Source organism: Sinocyclocheilus anshuiensis, unplaced genomic scaffold (genome assembly GCF_001515605.1).
Source record: "Sinocyclocheilus anshuiensis isolate Anshui unplaced genomic scaffold, SAMN03320099.WGS_v1.1 scaffold36, whole genome shotgun sequence".
In the NCBI taxonomy this organism is placed as follows: domain Eukaryota; kingdom Metazoa; phylum Chordata; class Actinopteri; order Cypriniformes; family Cyprinidae; genus Sinocyclocheilus; species Sinocyclocheilus anshuiensis.
Genome location: NW_015554072.1, coordinates 598,093 through 608,243, shown reverse-complemented (window position 1 = coordinate 608,243; position 10,151 = coordinate 598,093). Strand labels below are relative to the sequence as shown.

The window sequence follows — 10,151 nt, the reverse complement described above, 5'->3', positions numbered from 1 at the left end:
TTAGATTTTTTTGCACCCTCAGATTCCAGATTTTCAAATAGTTGCATCTCGGCCAAATATTGTCCAATCCTAACAAACTATACATCAATGGAACGCTTATTTATGCAGCTTTCATATGATGTATAAATCTCAATTTCAAAAAATTGACCCTTATGACTGGTTTTGTGGTCCAGGGTCACATATTTGTTTATATTTATAGCAGTTTAAATACAGTTATTATCAGTGTTGGGGGTAACGCATTACAAGTAACGTGAGTTACGTAATCAGATTACTTTTTCAAGTAACTAGTAAAGTAACGCATTACTTTTTAATTTACAAGAGAATATCTGAGTTACTTTTTCAAATAAGTAACGCAAGTTATTTTTTTTCCAATGTATTGATTGACCGCTCTCATGTACCCATGTTGAGAGAAATCAGAAGATGTTACTGCAGTTCTAAAATAAATATGAATATGCATTAATTCATCTCACTCACAAAAAAAAAAAAAACACAGATTCAGTATTCCTCAAAATGAATAAAAATAATGCAACTCAGAATATAATGCAAACCTGCAATAATTAAATGTTAAACAACACAAATGTCCTTTATGTATTTAATCCCATTCTATTAACCAATGTCTTTGCTTCTGACCTTCGAACCATACTAATAAGCAAAAATTACTCTTGTGTGTAAAATTAAAAATTAAAATTGTGTTTTTTTTATTGCTGAAGTGTGTTGAAATTTCTTCTCCTGCATTCTACTATACGGACGTAAATGTACTTTCCCTTCAGCCTGAGGCTTATTCATTTCACTTTTGGTGTGAAAAGGCTTTTATATTTGCCAAAAATAGAACTTTTTTATTTTAAAAACAAAGCAAGTCCTGTCCAGATTTAAAAAGTAACGCAAAAGTAACGTAACACATTACTTTCCATAAAAAGTAACTAAGTAACGTAATTAGTTACTTTTTTATGGAGTAACGCAATATTGTAATGCATTACTTTTAAAAGTAACTTTCCCCAACACTGGTTATTATAGCATCAACATGTTTTGAGAAATTGTCTACCTGTTGCATTTGACGATGAAACAGCACTGAGGCTGAAGGAAACGCCAGACACGTTTCCAACCAGAAAGGATGATATTCTCGGACTGGATGCCAAAATAAATGCAGGCTGAAACACTGAAATAATCATACATTCATATAACTATTCACTAGAACTTGTTGCGTCTAGACGATGAGTGTTTATATAAATACTCATTAAGTTATTAATACTGCTAAATTCAGATAATTAATTTATGCTTTAATATATTCATATGTGCTTGTACATTCAAACTGAGTTTCTCCATGACAACATGACGCTTGCTAGCAGTTATCCAGGCTTTGTTTTGTGATGTACACGGACTGTCTTACTGATATTTCACTCGCTCAAAGCTCACTTACCAACATTACAAATAGTTCCGTCATTTAAGAGCATAATAATTATACATATAAACTGAGAAACGACGTGAGAGGATGATAACCGTGCCATCATGTGGCGTTGGTACGGCGAGTCCTCCTCTGTTCTCATGTGTTGGCGTTTACATGCACAATTTTTGGTCCAATCGGACAGGACTGAATTCATTCCGATTGATGAATCTGAATGTAGTGTTTACATGAACGCTAAAGAAAGTGATCAGGTTGATGTGTGTGTTTAGGCCTATATGTCACAAGCTTCAAATCGGAATTTATTTTTTTGACATGCGCACACTGCACAAATATAGAGTTTCTCACTGTTTGCACATGATAATAACCACTCTCCTACTATCACACAGTAAAAATGCCCCTCCCCACGCCCAAAATGGGTTGCCTGTGGATGAGAATCCAAAACAAGGACTGGTGGGAGGTTGTCCTGCTCCACTTCACAGGTGCCCAGTGAAAGGAGAGTTTTATAATGACAGGATACACATTTAAACCACACTTTATTCAAAAGTGAAGTCGTAGAAGTCGGGAAGTCGTGGCCTAATGGTTAGAGAGTCGGACTCGTAACCCAAAGGTTGTGGGTTCGAGTCTCGTACCGGCAGGGATTGTAGGTGGGGGGGAGTGAATGTACAGCGCTCTCTCCCACCTTCAATACCACGACTGAGGTGCCCTTGAGCAAGGCACCGAACCCCCAACTGCTGTAGAGCATAAATGGCTGCCCACTGCTCCGGGTGTGTGTTCACGGTGTGTGTGTTCACTGCTGTGTGTGTGCACTTTGGATGGGTAAAATGCAGAGCACTAATTCCGAGTATGGGTCACCATACTTGGCCACATGTCACGTCACACTAAAAAGGAAGAACCACTCGTTCCGCGCGTCATACGTCATTACGCTATTCTGCGTCATTGCACATGCGCAGTTCTTTCAGTTTCGGGGTTCAATCGGATCGAGTGTTTACATGCACTCTCAATCGTATTAGAAAAGGAATAAACCACCCCCTTCAATCCGATCGAAATTTCATTCCGATCGAGCTCAATCGGATCGATTAAGGTGTTTACATGAAGGTTTTTCAATCCGATTGAGCCGTCAATCCGATTACAAATGGATTATTTGGTTGCATGTAAACGTAGTGACCTCGCAGCTGTGGCTTTGACGAAATAAAATCAGACAGAATCTCTAAAGAAGCAGCAAAACCTTAATGCAGATGCTAAATAATGGGCTTCCAAAAGCCAAAAGTTGTATTTTAGGGTTAGGATTAATTAATGAAATTCACTTTAAGGACCCAATAAAAGGTTCCCATTTAAATAAATAGGCTCACATTCAAGAATTTCTGACCTAGACACACAAAAATGAAAAATGATTCACAAAAATACTATATAAATAATACTTTTATTCAGTTTTAAATCGTCAAAGTTGTATTTTAGGGTTTGGGAGAGTTTATGGTAATTATATTTTGTCTTACAGTGCAGTTAAAGTGCAGTTAAGTGCAATTCCCTGTTTAGATAGATGAATGTGTGTTTGTGTGTATGTGTGTGAGAATATACACATTATCATGTGTTTATGCATTTGTGTCTAAAGTCAGGACTTTGAAGAATACAATCTTTAAATTGTGTTTTTTTTTTCAATAAATTTATTCACATAAACAAAAACAACACAATGATTATATCAGAATAGAATACACACAAAAACCAAGAATAATATGTTCACACAAAATCAACTATGGGAAGATCAGACAACTTGGCATGTTTTGATAATTTAGGATGAAAATGCTGAAAGAGGAAGAACCTAAATGTATTACAGAAACTGTTATAAGTGAGCTGTCACAACGACTACATCAGCTGCCATTTAATGCATATATATATATATATGTGTATGTGTTCACTCAAAAAGACAAATTCTTCAGGGCATGACAGCGTTTCTCCTGAAATAAAAGAACACAGAGAAAACCATTAGTTAAAGCCTGCTTATAAAGGCATGTTACTCTTTTACTTGACTTGAATTTAACTCTTCTAATGCTTCTTATATTTGAATATGTTGCATTCTTATTAGAATTCTGTTACTAATTCTAATTTCATTATTTAAAATACAGTTTTTCTGCACATGCTTCATGTATAATGCAACATGCACCACAGTCTGACTGAGTCCTCAATGTTGGTGGTCGGTTTAAGGCTCAGTAAGCTTGCCGTAGGAGGATGTTTTGGCTTGTGGTTTCACAGTTGAATAGCTTGTGGTTTTGTATGAGTAAGATCATAACATACAAATCGTGATCTACTACATATAAACAATGTCATGTGGCAGATGAAAACCAGAAAGGAGAAAGTGGCCTGCTGCAGGGCTCGTGCAATAATGATGATGCACCTGTTGTGCAACCAGCTTTATGTCATCAGATACTAAACATGACTGAGGAAACAAAACTACGGTGAATTACGTACCTGAAATTTGTTTCCCTTGCACTTCTTGAGCCTGGTGTCCAGAAACTTGATCGTCTCTTTAACCCACTGCTGTTCCTCTGCAGGTGGGGCACAAAGTTTCAAACCTTTCCTGGTTGTGAATCTGAAAGATAGTTGATTTTTGCACATCATTTGACTAGAAGAGTAGACAATTGGAGCATTGTATGTTAAGCGCAATGGCTTTTCCCATTAAATACGCCCTTTCATGTCTGCTTTGTCTGAAAATGTGCTCATAAATAGTTTCATTCACTCCCAGGCTCCCACACATGACCCAGTCCAATCGTTTCCTTTGAAGAATACACTAGTCAACATTTGAAGTGGATCAAAACCTTTCATCAAAGTTGTCCTAAAATCTAAACCAAAATGTGTTCTTGTCTTAGGACAACTTTGATGAACTTTTTTGATCCACTTCAAATGTTGACTACTATATACTTACACAACAGCATCTCGGGGGCAGCCGTCAACTTTCAGCTGCTTCCAGTAAGTGACGAGGACGTGTTTAGGGATGCTTTTATGGCTAACCGTCAGGCAACAGTCCAATGCTAAGTCTGCCTGAGCCTCTGAGAGAGATTGAGACAAAAGAGAAATTAAAAAATGATGAGAGACAAGAGATGGAAATACAGGAAAACAAGTATTTAGCACCACCTGTGTCTGACCCCAGAGAAGTCTCAAAACATCTGTATGTAAGAAAAACAGAAAGTGTCTTGGCACATTTATTGTGCATAAATTACTGTGCTGTACTTGTATAATAGTTTGCAGTAAACCAAATCAAGTGTTAGTATTTATATTTAATTTTATATCATTAGTTGTTATATTAAATTACATTAATTTGCTTAAAAATATTATGTATTTAATATATAAATATATTTACATTTTGATATATATATATATATATATATATATATATATACATACAAAATTATAAATAAATAAACTGACTGATCACTGTTGGGATGACTCAGTTTGAGTCTTTTTAGTTGATTAGATTTAGCTAATCTGATTTTTTTCTCTGATTACTAACTAGAATCATTGAGTTGTATGATCTGCTATCATATAAATGAAATAAATGAACAAATAAATGATCAAATATATCACATCCTCCATGCATTCATGAAGCACATAAAGATGAAGATGAAGATGAAGATGAAGGAAGAAAACATGACTTACCTGCTGGACTGCTGAAGAGAATGAGCGTCACCGCACAGAGAATCAGACTCATGGCAGATATGAGGGCTGAAGCCATGGCAACCGCTGCAGGAGATGGTGAAACAAGTGTCGCGTTTGTCCTGCTGAAGCAGCTGGAAGATATTTATCTCTTCTCTAACACTCTCCTCTCACTGCTCCATCACTCCCTTCCTTTATATGACAATCTTAAGTTTCATTTTTACACATAGTCCCTCCCCTGTCCTGTAAAAAACAAAGTCAAAGGCTGAAAGAGAGGTTGTGAGTTGTGACCTGGACAAAAGACTTCCTTTTTTTTGTTTTTGTTTTTTGAAGAAGGGACAAATTTACGACACAATGCATCCCATTCTTTGTATCTGTTCCCTGCTCTCTTTTTCTCTTCTCTGCTTAAACCCACATAGAAACTCTCACAGACTCTCAAATACTTTCTCACTCAAAGGCCACCAGACTGGCAGCTGTTTCGATATGACTGAAGAAGCAGTTCAGATGAACCTGACAAACTGTTAGATCGACTTCATGATCCTTGTCAATACAGAGCTGGGAATTCCACTGGATTCAAAAAATAATTACTGTAAATGTTTATTCAGTGTCAAAGTTAATTATTATTTGTGTGTGTGTCTGTGTGTGTGTGTGTGTGTGTGTGTGTGTGTGTGTTTTTGTGACAAATGAGGACATAAATTTGTATAATGACAAAGGTATGACATTACCTTTTCAGGACATTACCCCATGTCCCCACTTTTCAAAACGCTTATAAATCACACAGAATGGAGTGTATTGAAAATCTGAAATAGCACAAAGTTTCCTGTAAGGGGTAGGTTTAGGGGTAGGGTTGGTGTAGGGCAATAGAATATACGGTCTGTACAGTATAAAAACCATTACGCCTATGGGATGTCCCTACTTTTCACAAAAACAAACCTGTGTGTGTGTGTGTGTGTGTGTGATTGGAAAGCGAACAGTAAATTCTGTTGGGTTTATTATTCAGGTTTGAATGTAGAAGTAGAACTTTATAAGTTCTGTTTGATGTCTTTAATGCTAGATTGGCTTAATGGCTGTGAATATTAAGGGTTGTAAACTGAGAGTTATTTGATTAAATGCTTAAATGTGTAGCACTTAGGAATGTAGGGCAAATCTAAAAGTATTATTGGTAAATGCCATTGTGCATTTGAATAAGTCAGGAAATTCCCATGCAATTTCAGGTTGCACACACCTTTTTTACATGTGCCACTTGTCAAGGACTATCATCACCTTATCTCAAGCGTTTGAAATCACAAACATCTGAGGGCAACAGCAATCTTGAGCATGAACATTTCAATATCATAATTTTTTTTGGCAATCATGATCAAAATTGGCATTACAAAAGGTTTTAATGCAAATAAATGCTGTTCCTTTAAGCTTTCTAAGAAAACTCACAAAATTGTAACTGTTTTTCACAACTGTTTTCAATAATAATAATAATAAATGTGTTTTAAGCATTTTAGAATGATTTCTGAAGGATCATGAGACACTGAAGACTGGAGTAATGATGCTGAAAATTCAGCTTTCTCATCACATGAATAAATTACATTTTAAAATATATTCATATAGAAAACGGTTATTTCAAAATTACTGTTTGTACTGAATTTTTTATCGATTAAATGTAACCTTGGTGAGCATAAGAGACTTCTTTTCATCCATACATCCATAAGTGTGAGGTGCTTTAGAATCTAAAGTTTAGATGAAATAATTTCAGTGCACAGGAGATTTAACAAAATGAATTTATTTACATTCTTTAAAAATTCCAGTCATACAAAGTATGCTAAAAATACAGACACAGCTCACAGGATAATTCATGCAAATGTATGAGACTCATAATTGCTACAGTAAGACAATGCAGTCAAATATAAACAAATAGCATATCCGCTTTTATCATTTACAAAGTTCGACCATCATGCATTCCCCATATCTGCATGATTCCCAAAATGCTTTGTAAATATCTTTTAAAAATCACTGTGGCAGTTAATGATTAAGTGTAGTCATTTCCTGTCTAGTCCAGTGTTGCTCAGTGCAGTTACAGTGTCATCATGTACGCCTCCCATCTGTGAAGCAGCAAAACAAACCCTGATTCAGTTTTTGTTATCAGGAAACAGAAAAAGGTTTCAAGGAAGAAGAACTGCACAACTTCTGCTTATTGTCTGATTTGGCTCTGAAGATGTCTATGAGATTATCTATGAGAGCAGACCTAAGAGCTTGAAGAGGGGAAGTTTTTTTTATACCTGTGTTCCTACTGAGGAGTTTTTTTCTTCTTGTCTAAGTGTGTGATGATTCTGGTAATCCAGGAGTTTTTCTCTGGTGGAGCGCACAGTTTCTTGTCTTTTTTTGTGATGAATCTATGGGAACAGAAAGAAGGAAACATGCATTTAGAATCAATTAAGTCAAAACTCTTAAAAATAAAGCTTCCAAAAGGAGGTTGCCATTATTGGTATCCTTTCAGTGAACAGTTCTTAAAAGAACACTTTTTTTTAGTAGGAAGAGCATTTTACTAATCTAAAGATCCTTTTTCCAGTATAAAGAACCTTTTGTAGTTCCCTGGATGTTAAAGGTTTTTCATGGAACCATCAATGCCTATAAAGACCATAAATGGATACTTACACAGTAGCTGGAATGGCACAGCCACTCTCTGTGGTTTGGTGAAAGTAGGATGCAACAATCTGTATTGGAATACGAGTATCCTTGGTTGTCAGACAGCAGTCCACAGCTGTGTCTGAAAAAGCTAAGAGTGAAAGGACAGCATAAGCAACACTTTTTTTTTACAGGAAACCCCTCTACTCTATATGCATTTGACCCCTTGCAAGAACAAAACTTGGCCTGTTTCTGAGCATTTCTGGACTTACGGGAACTTGCTCCCACAGTATAACTGAATCTTTGAGAAAAGCAAGCCAGCAAAGAAAAAGCAGAGAATGTCTCTTTCTTTATTCATCCTGAGCTGCAGCCAGTTTCAGTTTGAAATCCTGCAGGATTATTCTGAGATGCTGCAAGATGTGTGCCATGAGAGTAGTTTTTTTTCTTACCTTCTATGTTGCCCCAGAGGACTGCAGTAATGACCAGGAGAGTTACTGTTGTGGTCTGCATTCTTGTCTTTGTGTTTGGTCTCCGCAAGATCATCAGACAATTGTGCACAGGTGTGACATGCAGGTATCAGGTGCAGGTATTTATACACAAAAAATGGGCAAACTTTCACTTTCACGCTAAGACTTACCGTACTTGCTCCACCCCTATCTTGTAAATGCATCAGTTTCACATCTATTTATCATTCCCACATTCTTTACTGGCTTTTCTCCCCTCTATTCCCGTAGAATTGTCTGCAGGGGTGCATGACCTGATCATTAATTTCGCAGCTCATAAACAACCGGACACAAATTCAGCTGAACTCTCAGAGAAATATTTATGTTTTTCTTAACAGAGTTGCATAACGGTTTGATGCTCACAACTTTCGTTTTCTCTAAAGAAACTATCAAAATGACTTTATCTGATTTCTGCTGCTAGATTACTAGTTTTTTTTTACATTTTACATTGAAAATTATATTATCAGCTTAGCAATTTGAGTGAATTGAAATAATACGCAGTTTGTGCATATTCCTTAATATTATAGACAAAATGATCTGTATATTTATCTAGTCATAATTTGATCTATAATAATTCGTATGCCAAAACATTCTTCACATTTAAAATTTTTGAATCCCAGATTTTCAATGGGCTCAACATTTTTGGACCCCATTGTATTTCGATTTAGCATACTCTTAAAATTTCTATTTCTTAAAATTCAGTTTAAACCCACTTGACTGTTGGACGAAATTAATTTTCCCAAATTTGTCTAAAATCTCTTCAGCGGAGACAGAAATAATGCACATAATCTAGACCTTTCCCAACTTTCCTGTTCAACAAAAGGGTGTTTAAAGTGATCCAAACATGTCATTACCTTAATAATGAATAGTTTGAATGGCTTTTGATATCAGAGAGCTTGGCACAGATCCAAGGGTGTGTGCTTTTCCGTGAAGCACCTATAACAACGCCAAGAGCATCACTATTGTAAAGGTATTTTTATTTGCTTAATTTTCAAAAGCACAGCCCTTCACCCATATATGCACAACTCAGTTTCTTTTTCAAAAAAGCACAACTTGGCACAACGTTAACTTTTCCCGCTCTGATTTACTCTAGCTTTCCAAAAACAACATAGTCTATTCATGCCAATAGTCTATTCATGCCAATCATATTCATGTTAGAACAAACAAAAAAACTTGCTACAGAGTTTTCATTCTTCACATCCAAAAAAAACAAAAAAAAACAGCGGTGATAAAACCATGGTTATACAGTGATGTGGCTGCACCATAACATTTTAAATTCCTCATACTTCTATAGAATCTTTTAATTTATTGGATTTATTCATAGGTTACTGGTAAAGAAATTAGCAAATGCACTTAATCAATTAAGAATTAAGCAAGACACACCATCGCCGTTTAAGAAAAATATCAAAGACAAAATGAAGTTTTTGGCAGAATATGAGTGGTTCAGTAGAATTCTGTGGAGTGATGCATCATGATAAAACACAAGTTGCATGGTGAAGAGCCAGAGAAGATCTTTGATCTGATCAAAGAAGTTCCCTTTCATGGGAACTTCGAACTGCGTCCTCTAGGGGTCGCTATGGGGAACGCCTCGTCGTGACCCGTGTCTGAAGCATACATTGAAAAAACACCAACTCGTTGGCCGGCGACAGCCATGACGTCACTACCGGTGCAACTATAGTATAAATAGGCGCCGGGAGCACACATCATTCTCTTCTTCGTCTTCATTGACTGTTTTGTTTGAAGCGTGCATTTCTGTGGTAAGAGCGATCTCTATTCATCTCATTATGGCGAGCACTAGCAAAGTGTTTAAGGATGTGTGCATCCGTGTTGACGTTGTTTAACATCTGATGACACACACGATCTATGCGTTATTTGTTTGGGCAAAGAGCACGCACGCGATGTCTCCGAGGGGGCAATCGGCGTGCACTGCGAGCGTTTTTTCCAAGGGGAAAAAGCTCCGCTCTCGTTTGTCTCTCTTTTCGAGG

General features: G+C 36.5%; 2 protein-coding genes and 1 pseudogene across 2 annotated transcripts; all 3 read right to left on the bottom strand.

Moving 5' to 3' along the window:
• LOC107668726 (tectonic-2-like) overlaps nt 1–1,544 on the bottom strand; it is a 17,177-nt pseudogene extending 15,633 nt beyond the window's left edge.
• Nucleotides 1,545–3,121: 1,577 nt separating this feature from the next.
• Nucleotides 3,122–5,198, bottom strand: LOC107668735 (C-C motif chemokine 19-like). Its single transcript, XM_016460709.1, has 4 exons — nt 5,051–5,198; nt 4,320–4,443; nt 3,866–3,986; nt 3,122–3,354 (listed from the first exon to the last, which is right to left on the bottom strand). The coding sequence occupies exons 1-4, from the start codon at nt 5,124–5,126 to the stop codon at nt 3,316–3,318; spliced, it is 360 nt and encodes a 119-aa protein (XP_016316195.1). The 5' UTR covers nt 5,127–5,198; the 3' UTR covers nt 3,122–3,315.
• A 1,694-nt stretch (nt 5,199–6,892) lies between these two features.
• On the bottom strand, nt 6,893–8,265 carry LOC107668736 (C-C motif chemokine 3-like). The gene is made up of 4 exons (XM_016460710.1): nt 8,113–8,265; nt 7,694–7,814; nt 7,318–7,431; nt 6,893–7,140 (listed from the first exon to the last, which is right to left on the bottom strand). The coding sequence occupies exons 1-3, from the start codon at nt 8,204–8,206 to the stop codon at nt 7,326–7,328; spliced, it is 321 nt and encodes a 106-aa protein (XP_016316196.1). The 5' UTR covers nt 8,207–8,265; the 3' UTR covers nt 6,893–7,140; nt 7,318–7,325.
• Between the last annotated feature and the right edge of the window lie 1,886 nt (nt 8,266–10,151).

Excerpts from the sequence above, each read along its gene's own strand:
- LOC107668735 (XM_016460709.1), bottom strand. The coding sequence starts at position 5,126 with ATGGCTTCAGCCCTCATATCTGCCATGAGTCTGATTCTCTGTGCGGTG. Across the intron at positions 4,444-5,050 it reads TCTCTTCAGCAGTCCAGCAG|AGGCTCAGGCAGACTTAGCA; the intron begins GTAAGTCATGTT and ends AATCTCTCTCAG. Across the intron at positions 3,987-4,319 it reads TGCCCCCGAGATGCTGTTGT|ATTCACAACCAGGAAAGGTT; the intron begins GTAAGTATATAG and ends ACTATCTTTCAG.
- LOC107668736 (XM_016460710.1), bottom strand. The coding sequence starts at position 8,206 with ATGATCTTGCGGAGACCAAACACAAAGACAAGAATGCAGACCACAACA. Across the intron at positions 7,815-8,112 it reads CCTCTGGGGCAACATAGAAG|CTTTTTCAGACACAGCTGTG; the intron begins GTAAGAAAAAAA and ends TTTCACTCTTAG. Across the intron at positions 7,432-7,693 it reads TGTGCCATTCCAGCTACTGT|ATTCATCACAAAAAAAGACA; the intron begins GTAAGTATCCAT and ends CTGTTCCCATAG.